Here is a 19,545-nt window from a genome sequence, read left to right on the forward strand (position 1 = left end):
TTGTCCTTTCGGGGAAAACGTCCCCGTCTCCTCCGAGGAGGCGCGGGGGGGTCACGCCCACTCGCTAATCCGTGACGTCGTGGTCACGTGATCCGCAACCCCCCCGTCTCCCCCGAGCATTTCTCCCCCGTCTGAATACCCCTTAATGTGCAAATCATGACAAGCATGCCATGTACAGCATGATTCACATTATATGGTCTCGGAGCGCCCGTGGCCATTTAAATGAATGGATACATACCAAAACTGGTATGATGAGACATTTCTGTATGACGAACTTAACTGAGACATGGTAACATGAAAATCATGATATGCAAATCATGTACGACATGATTTACATGCCGCGCTCATGGTGCCCTCGCGGCCATTTCGCTCGCTTGATATACACCAAAATTGGTATTACGCGACGAGACTGTATGATTAACGTAAATCAGAAGTGATAACGTGAAAATCATGATATGCAAGTCATGTACGACATGATTTACATGCCACACTCATTGTGCGAATGTTGCCGTTTTGCTAGCGCGATATGCGTCAAAATTGGTATTGCGCGACGCGACTGTATGATGAACGTAAATGAGAGGTGGGAATTTGAAAATCATGACATGCAAGTCATGTACGATATGATTTACATGTACGCTCATGGTGCCCTCGCGGCCATTTCGCTCGCTTGTATACACCAAAAGTGGTGTTGTGCGACGAGACTGCATGACGAACGTAAGTCAGAAGTGATAACTTGAAAATCATGACATACAAGTCATGTACGACATGATTTACATGCCACACTCATTGACCGATTGTTGCCGTTTCGCTCGCGTGATCTGCATCAAAATTGGTATTGTTCGACGACACCGTACGATTAACGTAAATCAGAAGTGATAACGTAAAAATCATGACACGCAAGTTATGTACGACATGATTTACATGCCACGCTCATTGTCCGATTGTTGCCGTTTCGCTAGCGTGATATGCGTCAAAATTGGTATTGCGCGACGCGACTGTATGATGAACGTAAATGAGAGGTGGAAACTTGAAAATCATGACAGGCAAGTCATGTACGACGTAATTTACATGCCACACTCACGGTGCCCTCGCGGCCATTTCGCTCGCTTGATATACACCAAAATTGGTATTGCGCGACGAGACTGTATGGCGAACATAAGTGTGAGGTTGTAACATGAATATCATGACATGCATGTCATGTACGACATAATTTACATGACACTGTCATGGTGCGCTACCGGCCGTTTTGTTAACTGGACGTACACTAAAATTCGTATGGCATGACACTAGTGCGTCATGAACATAAATGACAGGTCATGCATTGTATATTCCACAATATACGTTTCATTAGCATGGCATATATCGGATTGTACAGTGGTCAACTCTCATATCTATAACGACGGAGCGTCGTGCTCCGAACTGCACGAGTGACATCTACAGTTGAAAACTGGGCACCTCTGAGCATGCGCAGCCCCACTGATGCGCCTACCTTGCATTTTCGGTCGTTGGTTATCACCGCGAATGCAACAATTGTTTTGGCCGTTGGATGAGCTGTCAACAGTTTATCACAAAAAAAAAGAAAGAAAAGGAAACGAAGCGAAGCGAACCGTTGTCAGCGCGCGATGAAAGCTATGCTGCGTGTTGATTTGCCGTTCGCGGTCACATTGTCCCGGCAGCAGATTTGCTTCCACTTATAAGTTTATCCATTGTCCCGCGCATTGTCGGTATGATATGATGCTGCGAACCGAGAATAAGTGCGCAGTATAAAACACGCCGATCCGGTGATTGCACACTCTCTTTTTTTTTAGGCGTTATACGGTTGACAGCGCTTCTGACGGCGAAATCAGGTGTCGCGGCCGCGGCGATAACAAGGATGGAAATTACATGGCGAGCGCATCAGTGACACTGCGCATGCTCTGATGTGGCCCGTTTCAAGCTGTAGATGTCGCTCATGCAGTTCCGAGCACGACGCTCCGGCGTTATAGACATGAGAGTTGACCACTGTACATGCATGCATGCATGCATGTCATACATGCGATATATAGTGAACTATAGATGCTATGGCACGATTGACTTCACTTGTCTCCAAGACGAACAAGGCGATGAGCAGCTCTCTGCCGGCTGCTTCGCATTACATCGATTGCCACAGTGCGTGGGATCTGCCGTATTTTTTAACCTCAGCGAAGTAGTCCCGAACGACGTTGAAAGGTTCATTTCATTAGATTGCAGTAATCATTTCATTCCGTTTTGATTTGTACGTCGCTTTCGCTGTCTGATATTAATGACAAGTGCGTGCATAACACCGGTCTTCCTTCAGACCTTGCCAACTAAATCGTTTATAACTTTTTAAAAGATTCTACACAAACCCTTCTTGGCCATTCCATCCAGGGCTTCCGTGATACGAACGTAAAATCTTTTGTAGAAGCGTCCAAGACACAAATCTAGAGCATAGTCCAAGCGCCATGTGGGAACTTGCGGGTCACTCAGCGTGCGAAGACGACTTTACGTTTGATGTGGACGACACCCACTTCGGCGCATTTGTCACGCCCTGAGCGCGAGGCTACACCTTTGCAACCATTAAGTACTTATGATATATCTCCCTTTCCTCAAGATATATTTACCAGAAAGCAGTTACTCCTTCGTCGTGTGTCGTAAGAGGAGCGTTCAAGCCTTTACACACTGCGAAAAGTATTATTGCGATAGCTAATTATATGGACATTCTCGGCAGATTTTTGCCGTCGCCGTCATGTCCCGTACATGTATATGTATGTATATATAAATAAAAGCCACAAATAAAAATAAGAAGAAAGCATTCCCGATGCGCGAGACCGGGGATTCGAACCTGTGACCCCTCGCTCCGCAGGGCGCTGCCTTAGACAATTACACCATGCGCTGTCCAGGATACTAACGGCAGAATATGAACGCACGCGGCGTTGGGTGAAACTCACGGGACATCACACGTTGCGAAATTAAAAATGTGCGAGACGCGGGCCGTGCTGCATCGTTACCCACGTTGCGTTTGCGTCGTATCGCTGGCGGCCTACGCTAGTTTCACATTTTGAGGTTGTAGCGCCACGCCACTCGTGACTCGTGACCTGTCGGCCAGGGAAAAAACGCCAGGCCTGCGCTGAAACCGCAGCACAGTCACAGCGAAAGCTGGAAGAGCGGCGTTTCTAGAGCCCGTTGTAAGCTCTCTTGGGGCTACAATACATGTACACTAGAAAGGCACCCACTACGCCATAAATCACAATTTTTGTGAAGTTGGTAGCACCTACTAAGCCATTATTCGTCATTCTGCGGAGAAACGAGGCACCAGCTACACGTCTGTAAGGCATTATGTGCACTTTGTTGACGCGACAACTGATGATGATGAAGAATTATGGCTCAGCCCTTTGTAATGGGTTGGTAGCTTTAAACGGCCCACCAGTTATGTAATTTGCATTGGGTGACGCCCGGTCGCTATTTCCCTCTCCCGCCATGCGGTATAACATACGTTGACGTGGGAGAGAGACGGAGGGGGGGGGGGGAGAACTTTACTGAGACCCCGAGGAAATGTACCATGCGCTTATGGGCTTCCTTGTCAACCAATACAAGTGCACTTGCGAGGAACCCACTACGCTATAAATCATTGTAATTTTACTGAGACCCCGAGGAAATGGATCATGCGCTTATGGGCTTCCTTGGCAACCAATACAAGCGCACTTGCGAGGAACCCAGTACGCTATAAATCATTGTAATTTTGGGGAAGTAGGGCAGCAGGCACTGTGCCATTTTTCGTCATTCTACGGAGAGCCGTGGTACCTGCTAAACGCATGTAAGGCATTATGCGCACTTTGTTGATGCTGTGCCTGATGACGACGAAGAATTATGGCAGAGCCCTTTGTAATGGGCTGGAAGCATTCAACAACCTACTCGTTGCGCAATTCGCATTGTGTGACGCCTGGTTACAGAATTCGCGTTGTGCGACGCTTGGTGCTTATTTTACTCTTCTACCACGCTATATTGCATATGCTAATGTGGGGCCTTCCCGACATGAAGCCTGTATAGGACCTTTTTGCAAAGCAGTTTCAAGCTCCGGCATGGCTCAGACGTTGAATACTGGGCTCACGCGCAGAGGGCCCAGGTTCGAACCTCGTTCCATCCTGGAATTTTTTTCTTACTTCGTTTTTTTTTTCTTATTTCGAGCGATACTGGTTACGGACACCGGTGGCGGCGGCGGACAACTACGGCGCCAAAAACGGCCGGTGAAATGATCTCATAACCGCTTTCGCTGTAAAAGAAGAGCGTCCCGTGGCTTGTGGTGGCGCGAGCTAGTGCGAACACTTTGGCTCTTGTAGGCTTATGCCACAGGAGGGAAGAAACGAGACGGCTGAACCAGAATCACAGTATATATGCTACACCGTCACCAGAATCCTGAGGCTAAATTTACAGTGAAAACACACAAGACAGCCACGAAGAAAGGAAACTAACGACACGAGCGCTGACTAACAACTGCTTTATTCTTTCACACGCCAATGCATATGTAAGCCCAAGGCAACCTTACCGAACATGCGCACACAACAATATCTCTGAACGAAAGCGTGTGACAAGGATGTTAGTTTATTAGACAGGCGAAGACATGAAATCATATTCAGATGGATGCATGGACAAAGAAGTAAAGAAGAGGTAAGAAGGACAAAGAAGTGCGTTTGCGCTAAAATCTTAGCCTCAGAAATAAGTACCAACTAGACCCAAATGAAGCTTTATTTTAGTGACCAGAATCGACGTCCGCAGGGAACGCGAGCCGTGGCTTCACGTGCCACTGCCAAGCACCGTCTTTTAGATGTGAAGCATCTTATAGCGGAGTTCAATCCGGTGGTGGTGGTGGTGGTGTGCGGCGTGACCACCCTTACTGCGCATGCGCAAGCCCTTCCCACACACCTCCTCTCCCTCTCTCATTTCCCTCCCCCTCTCCACTTCCCATTCCCCCTCTCCCTTCCCCTTCTCCGCTCCCCCTCTTCCCCTCTCCCATTTCCCTCTCTCTCACCTTCCCCTCTCCCCTCCCCCTCTGATACGCGGGCTCTACACGCCGAAACGCTGCTTCGCATCGCCTCATGGTCCCCTTTAGCGGGAGATGGTGTGATTTTCTTCTCTTGACGTCGCGCACTCTCCGGTTTTGTTCGCCGCTCAAAGGAAGGCATGGCAAGGCCTTGGGACAGCGAGAGTGCAAGCGTCCGAGAGTGGCTTGCGTTCTGCGCATGCGCCCTGGTGGCTTGCAAGTTTCTTGGGTCCCCAATTCTAAAACTCTCCAGTGTTTCCCCGGAGTCGGCATGTGCGCCTCCGACTTGTACTTTGATATACAGGGCGTGGTCGACCATGCTCGCGCAATTATCTCTGGAGGGGGAGTTTTGTACGAATTGTGCTTTCACCGCAAAGTTTGCGTTGAAGCTATAGACCGCACGAAGGTCACTTTGCTCGCTGCAGCGTCCGCATTTGAGGAAGGTGTGAACTGCTAGCTAGAAGAGCAAAAGTAGGGGCTAGTTCAAGTGACAACTGTGACAGTTCGCGCTCGTCCGCTGTATGTATACCTGTGCATTCTTTTTGTGCGTCCTTTGTGTTTGAGCAGCGCGCTGCAAGTGCCGAGCTGTGACTGTTGTGAATTCGCACTCGCCTTGTGTGTGTTTTTTTTTTCCTGCGTCATTTCTGCTTGAGCAGCGCGCAGCAAGTTTATAGCTGCTTGCCGTTCTTCCTGTGACATTCCAATTTCTTGCTATCGCATTCATTGCTTCGCTCTTGAGGCGAAACTGTGACTTTTTTTTTCATACCACACATTTGCGAGCGTCTAGGTACCCATAAAAGCGTGAAGTACACTGCTAGTCTTTCTTTTATCTCAACAAAACAGGTTTTGACGGGAAAACGAAGCTAGCGCTAACCAAGGACGAAGTGGCGGCGAACTCTGCATTCTATCTCATCGCTGGGTAGGTATTAAACACATTCTTGAATATAGTGGTGCTAAGCACTTGATGACAGCATGCAATATACTCATGTTCATTATTAGCCTTATATAGACCTTTTTTGCGGTGCTCCCATGGGAGCTGCTGTATTTGATCACGTGGCGACGAGTTGATTGTGTGCTTGATTCTGCTTTCTTAAAGCAAACCACTTCTTCTGCATTCGCCACCGATAATGACCGCGCGAACGACACAAAACTGACTAACAATTCGGCACATTTGTGCAGGTCATGCATCCACCCCTCCAAGCTTATTACGCCAACTCAAAATGATGTGAGCATTTCCGTAGAGGTGTGCTCGCACTGGACGATACGAAATGTCTCACGAGACAGTGGCGTGCAGTTTCGGCTACTCTGCTAAATCAAGAATGTCGTTGATCGTTCATGCTTCCTTTATTTATTGTCAATGGTTCCGAAGCTACAAGTTGTCTTTTAATTAGTTAAGTGACGTTTTTTTAATGAGATGTCATTAGATTAGTAATTTCCTGCATAACACATCGTGCACGTCTCAATTGCGCAAGATTTCTTTGTGCCGCTCTCCGTCCATGTTTTGAAGGGCTTATGTAGTTATTAAAAACTAAAAGCGTTTTTATGCCGACGTCCGTCCATCCGTTTATCACGTAAGACGATCATCGCCATAAGAAAATAAAGAAATCAATTTTCTTAGTGGTGTTTCAACCCGGGCCCCTTCAGTCGGAAGGCAAGTGTCTTAACCACTGGCTACACGCACATGCCGGCAGAATATGAATATATCTGAACCATACCAATGCGTTGTACTGGTGATACAAAAAAATATTGAAAAGCAGAACACTTGCTATGGACGCTTCGTTGAAATATTTCGTGTTTGTGGCATAAAATCCCTCTATAGGGCAACATGCAAAATCGACATCGAGCATTAGGACGCATTAGGAAAATTCCTACTTTGAGAAATTTTATTTCCAAGCACGCCTTTCCATAATCGTGGGATGGGGCTTTCGTCGGGCCCTTCCTGAGGCTGACGAACGCTGGAAAGATGCGGAAAGACCGTGGCGCAGTGGATAGCGTGCCCGGCATCTGCTGTTGCTGACCGAGCGGTCGTGGGTTCGATGCCTGTTGATGGTACCTTTTTTTCTTTGCCATCTGATTGTGTATATTTTTTCAACGTCATTTCCGTGACGGAAATGCGTCACTGAAGTCTTGGTGGACCGCGGCATAAAACACTTTCGTGTTGAAAAAACTAAAAGAAAAAGTTCCGTCACCGGGAGTCCAACTTACGACCCCTCGCTCCGCAGAGCGCGGCGCGAAACGATTAGGCCAGGGACGGCACGTTCTTCGCCATGCTAACGGCGACCTATTTATATACACCATTTGCCGGTGGCGGCACTCCGAGATCGGTGGTACATCAGCGTGTTTTCGCTATCACTAGCAAGATGGCGCGAAGGGCTCGAAAAGCGCTGTAAAGATCGACATCCTACGCGTCGCGATGAGTGCGCGCCTCTGCAGGGCGTGGTCGATCTCGTGATGGCGGTGGTTGGTACGTCTTGTGCTCTTACCGCAAGTTTGCGTTGAGGGCACGAAGGTCACTTCGCTCACTGCAGCGACCGCTTTTGCGAAAGGAGCGCGCTGCTCACAAGTTACAACTGTGACAGTTCGCGCTCATCCTGTGTATGTTCGTTCCGTGCGTCCTTTCTGCTTGAACAGCGCGTTGCAAGTTTCGAGCTGCGTGCCGTTCTTCGCGTGGCATTGCAAGTTGTTGCTATAGCATTCATTCCTTCGCCGTTGAGGCGAAAGAATGCCCAACAAACGCTCAACTACGTTTGTGAAGACACTTTTCACTTTCGTGTTATATCGATTCCTATGGAAGAGGGATCTGTTTTTTTATTTAGGATATCCCTTCTAAAGCCCCTCACTGGAGGGCTACAAGATTTATATCTTGCTATCTTGCTTTAAAGATGCTATCCGGAACAACGTGCAAACCAAATTCGCAAAAAAATCACGCAGTTTCGCTAGAACAGCGAAGCACTGGCAGATGTATCAGGGGATTATTCTGTTGCGCGATGGTTTAGGCTCGTTCTTCACTCGATGACCGCGAGCACTTTCCACCAAGATGCTGGCAGCGCGGAAGCGGAAAGCGCGCGTGCTGTCATTTGCTTCTATACTTAAAGTACCGCCATTTTCTCGGTTTGTGCTAAGTGCGCGCGTGCTCTTCAATACACGGCGCGCGGGCGCGCGGGCCGCATTATGCTCAGCCGTGTGCATTATAATTATAGTTTATGTTACATTTACCGCTCGGAGAGACCTGGGCACGCGTATACTGAAATGATCAGTTTAGGCGACAGTCTCTCCTTGCGTGACGTTACTCTGCCGCGTTCAATAACTGAATCAACTACTTACCCGCTTGAAAACCCGCCACGGTGGTAATTATGGTGCCCAACTGCCGACCCGAAGGTCGCGGGATCGAATCCCGGCCGTGGCCGCCGCACTTCGACGGAGCACGTTGAACCCCAGGTGGTCGAAATTTCCAGAGCCCTCCACTACAGCGTCCCTCATAATCGTATCGTGGTTTAGGAACGTGAAACCCCAAGAATTATCATTAGTCTCTATGTCAACTGAGGGGCCGTCAACCTCGAGTAACATTGCTCCGAAAGGTGCCTGTCATGCCAATTGACGCTTGAGGACCAAGCAATAGCGGAAAAATTGTGCTCTTACTTCTCTGTTGTTGCCTATTCAAAATGACATTTACTGTTCAAAAATGCAAACTCTATTCATGAAAGTGCCTGTGTTCTATTTGGCTACAAATTTGGCGATAAAATTCAATGTGGTGGCTACTTTTAGCTACTTGTTGCTTGAGATGTGGCTTCCTTACATATCTACCTAACGGCAGCCCTGTCCACTGATGTGCAGTATGGAAGCTACCCCCAACACGATGGGCCTGGCTCTGAGTCTCATCGCGCGACATCCAGAGGTCCAGGACAAACTCCGTGCAGAAGTCTTGCGTGTGCTGAAGAGAGATGTGAGCAAAACGACTTTTAGTTCTCATTTCAATTTTTTTAAATCTCGACCTTGCGTTGCAGCGATAACTTTGAAATATAAGTTCAAAAGAAGGTGCGCAAACTTGAGCAAACACACATGACATGCTTCTTGTTTACCTTATCACTGTGGGACCATCTTGGTCACTGTGAAGCAGTATGCGAGCCAGGCGCATACCTACGTCAATGCATACGTGTTTCCATAGGCGTGCGCAGGGTTCCCCTTAAGGGGGAGGGGGTCGAACGCGGGAGAAGGTGCATCGCAGTGCACCCCCTCCCTATCAAGTAAATGTATGGGGCAGAATTCGCCCCCCCCCTCTTAGGTAACTAGGGAGGCCGGCCGCCCCCCTGCCCCCCCCCCCTGCGCACACCTATGCGTGTTTCGCAAGATCGCTTCTACACACGAAAAGTTGCGTAGTAATGGCTAAATGGGTAAAAAATGTATAAAGCAAATGATAACGGCATAAATTATGAAAAGGCACTAAAACACCCATTAAAGAAAGAATAATACAAAGAGCCTATCGAAAATACAAATAATACGGAAAAAGTGGAAAGAAAAGAGACACGCCTTAACAAGTGCACAGGTAAGTCAGAAGGCTAATATGCCGGCTTTTCTCTCCTCGTTTCTCTCTTTAATATAATACATTGTACTAATTAACAGTCAAACTGAATGTGTAGTTCCTACTCGAAAGGTTACATAGGATACGAGTGATACAAAACGAACCTTCTAATTTCTCCAATAACTCAGTGTAGCGTCAGTAATTTCATAAGAACTGCACTGAATTTCATTGAAAAAACTCACTGAAGTATATACAGTATCGCATATTGAGCAAGATGGTGTTTCTGAGGCTTAGAACTAATCTTGCGCAATCACTGTTATCTAAAAGACGAGATGAAAAAGAAATTGTAAGCCATTCCTATCCGTGAAGGTGGATCACAAGCGAAACTGTTCAGCACAGGACACAGAGGCGACAAAGGATGTTGAACAAATGTGCGAACTGATTTATTGTCTGGATCGGTGTTCATAGTGACGAAACGCACGCACACACACACGTTCTTATTTTTTTATTTTTTGTCTTTTCAAGCGTCGTCTAGAATGAATATGTCGTTCCTTTCGTGTGCATCAAACATTGGCATGCTTGGCGCTGACGAATCGGCTCTCGATGAGCCGCACTTCCTCGGGTTCGAGCGTTCTGCCGTCTCCGGTCTTGGTGAGAACGACGGAGAACACGGCGTCCTTTTTGTGGCACCACCTGACGCAACTGGAAGTAGGAGGGGTGGCGCCACTTCTTGTCGAAGCTGAAGGCTTCGTTATAGGCTCCCCAAGCGTCGCTTAGTGGCGCTGCTACTCTTGACAGGCAGCGCCATCTCTGGCATAAAAATAGAAACTGGGGGCAGACAACGCGCATTTTCCCTTCTCTCCAACGCACTGCCGCTCGCTTCCGCGCACGTGCAGAGCTCTCACGGTGCACTTGCGGACCTCACAATGTAGCACCTGCAGTGCGGCTTCAAAAAGATCTGCAAGCTGGACAGGCACTTCCGAAAAGCGAATTTGATAAAAGGAGAAAGGCTCCACAATCGCGTTTACGGTGAAGAACAGACGATCGACGACAACGACGCCCGACTCAAAGCGAAATGCATTTCCCAAGTCGCGATTACACCGTGTAGGACGTATACCTCGAGGTAAGTCTCATTCTGTCATGTTAAAGATGAATAATGGTCCACATGCACTCCGAAATGAAGCCGTACATGCTATCGATGTTCTGCGGCGTAGACTACCAATCATATGATTGTTGTTTTGATATGGCATGCTCACAGTAGCAGCCGTGTACTTTCGCGAACAAACGTTTGCGGCGTGTGAAAAAAAGATTATACGGCCATGGCACTGCCTCCTGAGAAGGTTAGAGTCAAGTCCTCCGTGCCGCTGGAGAATCACCCGCCGATTAAGACGCGAGGCAGCTAGCTGAGCTCTAACCACTGTGAAGCAAGATGAACTGCTCGCCTCGTTTTTTCGGCTCTCGCGTCATGCTTGCAGTCTGTTTTTATGGGGATATCGACTTTACAGGCGTATAAAACCTGTCAGATGTTGGCTACTACAAGATGGCACTTGCAAAGCATGTATTAAGTGCAAGTTATATTTAGCGGCTTAAAGATATGTCACCCTAATAAAGGGACAACAACAAAGCAAACCAGCGGAACGATGTCAAAGTTTGCTGAAAATGCACGGACGTCCGTTCCGGAGTGATAAAGCAGCCTTCCCGACACGTAAATTGCAGGCGCCAAACTTCTGACAATGTGCCGAGTTCAATTGAATTCAACCAACCGCTCAACGCTAACGGTATAACGCGAGTGTGAACCTTCAACAACGACGGGTAGGTCTCACGAACACGAGGAATCAAAACACAAAGTTTTTCAATCGTAACTGGACTTTCACAATGCGCGAAGAAAGCGAGTAATCATTACTGTAAGCGCTGCGTGCATGCGCCGCGTTACGTACTGTTTCAGGTAGCCAAAACGAGCGAAAGCGTTGAACACAGACAGCCAAAACAGAAGGCGAGACAGCGCTGTCTGCTAGGGCATACTTGATTCTCCTTACTGCGGTGATCCACGCTTGTCGCCTTTATTTCTTGTGCGACATGCCCGGGAACTGATACAGCTTCACACGTGAATCGCGTGCCTTGGTGTTGTCTGCACTGTTGTGGCAGCCCACGACACAGCAATACTTCGGACCTCGCTTCCGCGTGACCCCGCTGCTGACAAACAGGCTGAGTCGGCTGCGTCTGCCCCCAGTTTCGCCAGAGCTTCTCTCCAGAGCCGCAGCGTGGTGCTGCCGTCGCGCCGTAAGGGTTCCCCTATTGTCCCCCGCACGCTTTACGCTTCGATGGAACGGACGGGCGGCAATTAACGCAGATCACCGCACATGATGAGGTCGAGCCCCCGAATGGCTCGTCGTAGTTCTACGTGATCTACCTCAGACTGCAGTCGATTCAGTCTAACATATCTGCGGAAAGCATGCTGACTTCATCGATAATGACACATTTTCTCTTCCTTAGAGAAGATTGGAATGTATTCAGGTCATTATTGCCCAGGCCTCCGTCGTGGCGCCTATTCAGTTTGAAGGCAGCATGCACAGCTGCTCCTCGAACGACGACTGCAGTCTTCCCGTTATTAGCGCACACTACGTAAGTGTTGCAGGCATAGGTCGGGAAACTCACTCATGAGTCGACTCACTTTGACTCACTCAGACTCAGATCATGCTGTGAGTCTGAGTGAGTCCGGGTGAATAATATTTTGGTGAGTTTGAGTCGGAGTGAGTCCGGCTGAGGAAAATTTTAGTGAGTCTGATTCCGAGTGAGTCCGGTCGAAGAAAATTTCGGGGAGTCTGTGTCCAAGTGAGCCCTAAACGCAAATATATATTTCCTGAGTGAGTCTGAGTGAGCTCCACCTTTTATTGCCGACCTATGGCCCCATCTACTCAACCTCAGCATTACTATCAGCTTTATATCGACTTACGTTTATACTCAAGTCTATTCGCAATATCTCAACGCACAAGCGTTCATGCGCCACCTCAATATTTATTGATCAGAAGCGTGAGTTAGGAGGGGGCGGACGGGATGGCATGACCTCTCTCCACAAACACTTTCACGGGAAGTTCTAGATGAAAATATCTCGTGTGAGTCGCGTATTTCATAAAAATGTCCTTACTGGACTGAAACCACTGATAACTCGTATTTGAAGGTACAATATCAAAATGACAAAACGCGCGAAAAAATCATACACAAAGGGAAAGAACAACACGGGACGAGCGCTGACTGCCAACTGAAACATTTATCACGCACACCTATGCTTAAGTAACAGAGCTGCGTAGCACGTGCATCAGAGGGTCCGGTTAGAAAAACAAGATAAAACCAGTTAAAAAACAGCAAGACGGTACGCTCAGATAATCCAGCTCTTTGTCAAGTAAGGCAATCGAGGCCTGAATGACGCCTCTATCTGACAGAGCGCTAATCTGGGCAGCCTCGACAATTTCCCGCTGCGTCTGCCCCCCGTGACGGTACAAAATGGTGGTGTTTCCAAACAAAGGAACACATCCGCATTCACGACAGTGTAGCGACAAATGCGAGCTGGCTTGGCCTTTGAGAGAATTGTGCTCACGCAGGCGCACATGAATGCAGCGCCCCGTCTGCCCACCATACACACGGTCATATGAAAGTGGGATCGAGTACACCACAGACGTACAACAAGGGATGTACTTATTGGCGTGTCGGATTTGACAGGCACGTTCCTGTGTCCACGACCTGCTCGCGCTACACCGGTCGACCTTCGCACAAAGCTTACCCAGCTTGTTGGGGGCAGAAATTAAAACTTGAACATTGTAGCGAGAGGTGACCTTCTTTATGCAATGGGTCAAGCCATGCACGTAGGGGAGGACAGCCATGTTCCTACGCTGCTCTCGTTCGCACCCTTGTTCCGCCCTTCTTGATGTCCTGTGCCAGCTTTTCTGCAGCGAAGGAAAGCATTTCCTCTGGAAAGCGAGCCATCCTCAGTTTCGAATCCTGCGATGGGAGGACAGGATTTACTGAGCGCCGAGCGAAAACATGACGTCACTATAGCATTTTTTACCAGCTTAGTGTGGCCCGAGGTATAATTTAACAGTGGTTTGACAGACCTTGGGGCGTATTTCCAACACACATGTGTGGGAGAGAACATGAGACACAGGTCGAGAAACTGGATGAATCCCTCGGTCATGCGCTCAGACGTGAACTTCAGGTCGAGTCCTTCCTTCACAAAAATCGCCAATATCTCGCCAGCAGTTGAGTCCTGGTGGGGGTCGCTCATTATTATTAAGTAATCATCGACATACCGGAAAACCTTTCTTGCTGAATTTTGCATGCTTGTTTATCATTATGAATACATACCAACTAGCCCAGCTTACCTCTCTCTTTTACAAGATCAAATGGCGTATTGTAGAGCCCTGATTAGGTGGGATATTGGCGCTAAAGAGCATTTACACCGTTATGGAAAAAGTTAATTGTACGCTGACGGACTGTTGAGTCGACTCACTCAGACACACTCAGGCTCACTCAGGCTCTGATCGTGCCACAAGTCTGAGTTTTAGTGAGTCCGGCTGAGTGATGTGTTCGTGAGTTTGAGTCCGAGTGAGTCTGGTTGAGGAAAAATGTAGTGGGTCTGAGTGCCGGTTGAGGAAAATCTTGGTGGGGCTGAGTCCGAGTGAGCCCTCAGAGAATTATATATTTTTCAGTGAGTCTGAGTGAGCTCCAATTTTTTTGCCGACCTATCGCCCGAGGTGAACTAATACCGCCACCTCGGGTAAACTAGCTGCGCACGTGATCGGAGCCCGGACGAGGCAACTGCTGCTTTCATTTATTTCAATGTGCTTCAGCGTGGACGACTACTGCCACCTCGAGGAGCCTGATGAAGCTGGCAACATGTTGACAGAGTTGAAAAATGCAGGCAAGGGTAGCCATAGACAGCGTCGCTGTTAAAAAATTTTCGCAGCTTGCACTGAGTCGCGCAAGCCTGGGGCAGAACAGCAGAGCTGTTCGGCACTCGGCTGGTCCTGGTTTCACTAGGCACACGTGCATTAACACGTCGATGCACCAAGTGTACACATGATCGCACTGTAAATCACAAGTATTGGCTAGGTATAGATCGGGTTTGATGGGGAATCGCTTAGCAATCGCAGCACCATGTAGATGAATTATCTTAATTAAGCTTTTTATTTTAGTTGGCCTAACTTGCATACTCGAGGTTTCGTCTCGATTAGCTTGCATCCCATGTCAACCTAGGCCTAATTAGCCTAACTAGCACTATCACTGTTCATTTTTTATTGCTCTTAATTAGGCGTAGTTCGGCTCATTTTGCCGAGCTCGGCATGACTGGACACACCAGAATATCAATTAGGATTAATTTGGCCTAATTAGGCTTTGACTTAATTAGCTTCATTGTGTTTAGCCAGTTAGGTATTACCATGCTCAACTTGGCTTCATTAGGCTTGGATATGATTAACTTGACTTAACTAGGCACAGCTATGCTTAACTTGGCTTGACGTGGCCGCGTTGGCATGATGATTATAATTTCCTGTCTACACCACTTTTTGTGAATTAAGACCCTAAACAAATGGACTTCTATAAATTGATCAGTACACAGCCCACACGCGGGCGAGGAAGCAGAACGCGGTTGTCTAATGTTGGCCGTACACTTCTGAAAGAAAAACCGGCAGTACTTTTGGCATATCGACATAAACGTACAATACGTCGCTGGTCCTGTCATCGCCAGTTCTGTTTGTGGAGGTCTAAAATGCAGAGCAATAACACAAAATTTGAGACAGGGACAGAGGTGTCAAGACAACGAAAGTACTTGTGCTGTCTTTCTTTCTCTGTCTCTGTCTCAAATGTGTGCTATATTCCACTGCCGTTATGCGCCAATCAAGCCTGACTGCTCTAGCTCTGTAGAAAACAGCGCTAAAAGACGGGACGAAGAAAGGAGACAAACCACGGCACCGTAGTTTGTGTCCTTTCTTCGTCCCGTATTTTAGCGCTGTTTTCTACAGTTAATCATAAACCAACCGCCCAAATGCATACCTTATCGCTCTAGCTCGTGGACTTAAGGAATGGAGTGTGCAGGGCCAAGACGATCCCGAGCCAATCACCAGCACTTATTGTCACCGACTCACCGCCAATAAAGAGAGGGCAAACGAATGCGGCGGTGATTCCGTGCTTTCATGACATTTAAATGTAGTGCTTGAGAACGTGTAATCCCAATGAAAATGGTCAAGAAGGCCCGACAGATGCCAAACGCATAAAAAAAATTATGTATGGCTCTGCTATCACAAACACCAAAGATCAGCGGAGCTGCCGGAAGCCCAGTAAAGTAGTACCAAACCACACACTTAGACTAACTGTTGCTGGGCTTCTCGCAGCTCCACTGGTCAACCGGCCACGTTCACGAGCCTCCAAATCTTCATTTCTTCGCCTACGCGAACACTCTTCTTCCCTCAACCTAAACTCTGGATCTTCTGCGACGCTTTGTTTCAGCTTCCCTAATGGCTCATTCACACTGGAGTATACGCCGGCCACAGCGACCGAAATTCTCGTGCCGCCGAAATTCCGCATTGTTCACACTACTTACCAACCACACCGCCGAAATTTGGGCGCCTAGTTTTCATCGTTCCTTCGCGCGAAGGAACGCTGGCATCGACGCGCTCTGCGTTGTGTTGGCGTTTCGTTATGGCGAAGCGCATAAGCAGGAGCAGGGTCGTCGAACTGCTGGGCCTGCTGGAAAGCAACTTTCTGGCGATGTCTGACGAGGAGAAACTTGCTTTCGCCGAACAAGAACCGACGCAAGCAGTTGTGGTCGGTTCGTCCTGATTTGCAAGACGCGAGAAGCTTGGTCGAGCCGAGTTAATACTACCCGTTCTGCGAGATCGCGATGGTGTATTCCAAAGATGCTAATCATGACAACACTTAGCAGTTGTCGAGAATTACAGGATGATTGCGAAAGACTTCGCTGTCGCTACGGGCTTCGACGACTGCGATATCACAAGTACGCCACCATTTTTCGAATGTTCGACTCGCGTTCCGATTGGTTCGCGGTGAGGGAATCCGGCGGCAGCTGTCGCAAAAATCGGTCCTCGACCGATCGGCGCGGAAAGGGCTTTTCCGGCGGATCTCACTGCCGCCGAAGCGGATTCCGCGCGCTCTCGCCGCTGAATGTCTCAGTGTGAACGCGCCATAACTCTCGCTTCAGGATCGGATCGCTGTCGCCGCATCCGCTCACGGTTAGCTTCTCGACAGCGCTGCAGTCGAGCAACTTTCTCCTCGGGAGTCCTGACGGTGGTCTTCGCTATTGCTAAGCAAACGCCGCGTCACGTCTTTTTCCACTGCGAGAAAGAGGACCGCGGAAGCGGGCGCGGGATTTATCGGTGAGCAATGACGTCACACACTGTGCACCCGCCGCGCCGCTTCTTCTCCCCATCTAGGCTCCAGCCACCGTCGCCATTCCGCTCCCTCTCACCCGCTAAGCTCCGCTCTACTACTACCACCGGCCTCCCTCTTCCTCGCCACCTCGCATCCGCTCTCCTCCAGCTCGGCGAAGCTGCGCACGACGCGGTGGTGTAAATAGCGAGGTTCTAACTCCGCTATAAAATGGCAAACGTTGAAGATTAAACCATGGGGCTCGAACACACGTCGTGGAGTATATCAGCGAGTGAGGAAGTGTTGAGTGACAAGCATGCCATTTCTAGAACATATTGCTGCATTTGGTGCATGAAGCTCAGCCTCGTGCTTTTATAGAAATAGCTGGAAAAAAGTAACATGCAGCTCAGCTAATTAATGTTTTTTAGTGCGAAAACACTTCTACTCTTCCTATTTAGATTTCGTGGATGTCAGGAAAGAACACGAGTCCTCGGCTGGACTCGCTTGGGGCATGGCATTGCACAGTTTGGCGATGGCCCTGGAGGATATGAATAGCAATCATAGTATAGCTAATTGGGCATGTCTAGCACATGTCATGGCCCACCGGAAATTTCACCTTAGATTGACCTTGACACAATGTGGCCGTCGATAAGTCTGTTCGGGGTCGGGTGAGAATTGGTTTGGCCCATGCCCGAATTTGGGTTAGGGCGTTCTTGACACTGCCTTGGACAACTCCGAAAATGAACTTGGCCAACCTCCGACATTTCTGTGGGTTACCCCAAAAATTCACTTTGCCCAATTCGAGAATTTAGCTGATCAATGTTCAAGACCCACTCCCAAAATGGACTTGGCACACTTCAGAATTTTGGGTCACCCACCACCAATATGATTGCCCACTTCGAAAATTCAGTGGATCCACGTCTAAAGCCGAGCTGGCCCACCCCCGAAATTTGGGTGGCACACACACAACAATGGCTTTACCCAATCAGAAAAATTGGCCGCGTATCTGCGTGCTTCGCTGCAAATGTCGTCTAAAGACGATAGAAGAGGCGCTGCGTGAGATATGAACGCCATCTGGCAATACGTCGGGAAACGTGAATGCTGTGTTGCGGGCTGGTAGTCCCGGCGCAGCAGCAGGCGAAGACCGGCGGTGACCAACGCGACAGGCGGGGACGCCAGCCAGTCCGAACACGCGGTTTGGCGCGAAGCGCCGAAGCAGAAGAAACGTCCGCACTCAACGAGTACTCTCCACACACTCTTTTATATTCACGTCGCCTGGGTAAAGCAGGAATGCCAGAGCGGCGCCCCATGGCATTCGTACAGTGCAGTACTGAACCGAAACCGAAACACAACAATGAGCTCGTGCAGAGGGCACGGAGGAAGCCAAGTTTCGGCGCAGTCGCATTTTCAGCGCAGCTTAAGAAACTAGGGTCTCTAAAGTTACGTATCTATGTATTTTCTATTAAAGGAACACACCACCTAATACTTACCTAGTGATGTTGCGCCTCAGATATGCGTAATGTTTGCTTTTTGATCAACAATGTACACAAGTACGAACCTAGTCAGCCGTTCACGATGGCTGGCCCTTGGGCAAGTGGTTCAACTTTGGCCGAGTGGCTGAATCGAGGGACGTGCCGACAAACAGAAAGACAGACAGACAGAAAGACAGACCAAAATTTCTGCGTTTAAGTTCCCCAAGAAAGACAATCGTCTTTAAAAATGAGTTGACCTATAAGCTCATACCAAAAGACCAGTTAAGCAACGGCCTAGCATCGCCTAAAGCGCCTCTCGAATGTGGTTTCGCACAATGTTACGTTGCTTGGCGCTACCAAACTGTCTCTCAATTTTTGTATTGTATGCCTAGCGTTCTGCTTTCCGTGAAAGTTATCTGCCTTTATTGCGTTGCACTTTTTGCGATTCTTTTTATTTTTAAAAGCTTGATTCCTTTATTTGGGCACGTGCATATGCTTTGCGACGTTTAAACAAGTTACCGCTTTCCCTAATTAAAAATTCAGTTGTTGTGTTTAGTCTGTGTATCTACGCATTCCTGTGTTTCTCTCTCCCCTCTGCAGGATGTTAATGTGAAACCTTAACAACCACCCAATGTTCTCTATTGCTGAAGTATACTATATATTTGCCGATATCAGCACATGTTTTATAAAGATGCAGGAAACTGATACCAAAATAGTTTTTTGTGAAATGAATGCCTTTGAAAGCCCGAAGGCAAGTAATGTGAAAGTGTTGATTGCGTTGTTCGCAACTACGGCCGCGTCAGCAAGTAAGTATTCCTCTGTGGTCTTAGAACTCCCACCAACGCAGTGTTCGTCGTCTTTGAAAAATTATTCTCATTGCGTCAAGCTGAACAGTCAAAAATTGGCGTGTACTTAATTCACGCACTTGTATGTCTTTCAGGGCAAGTTCACGCAAAGGAATGTCTCGGAGATGACTTACCTGGACATGGTCTTGAACGAAAGCATGCGATTCTACCCTGGAGTAGTCGGGTAATATTTTTTTTTCGAACGATACGTTCGAGAAAATCTAGTCTATCTTTCAATAACAAGATGATTTCGCAGTTTGTCAGAGGACATGTGCGCTATTCGAAGATCGCATC

At 48.3% G+C, this 19,545-nt stretch overlaps 1 protein-coding gene across 1 annotated transcript in view; it reads left to right on the forward strand.

The window, feature by feature from the left end:
• Positions 1-19,545, forward strand: part of LOC119377827 (cytochrome P450 3A24) — a 161,051-nt gene that overhangs the window by 31,094 nt on the left and 110,412 nt on the right. Inside the window, exon 8 of the mRNA XM_049411960.1 lies at positions 5,882-5,957. Within this exon, the coding sequence (XP_049267917.1) occupies positions 5,882-5,957 (76 nt within the window). The remainder of the gene's footprint in view (positions 1-5,881; positions 5,958-19,545) is intronic.

This window comes from Rhipicephalus sanguineus, chromosome 1, assembly GCF_013339695.2.
Source record: "Rhipicephalus sanguineus isolate Rsan-2018 chromosome 1, BIME_Rsan_1.4, whole genome shotgun sequence".
NCBI lineage: Eukaryota > Metazoa > Arthropoda > Arachnida > Ixodida > Ixodidae > Rhipicephalus > Rhipicephalus sanguineus.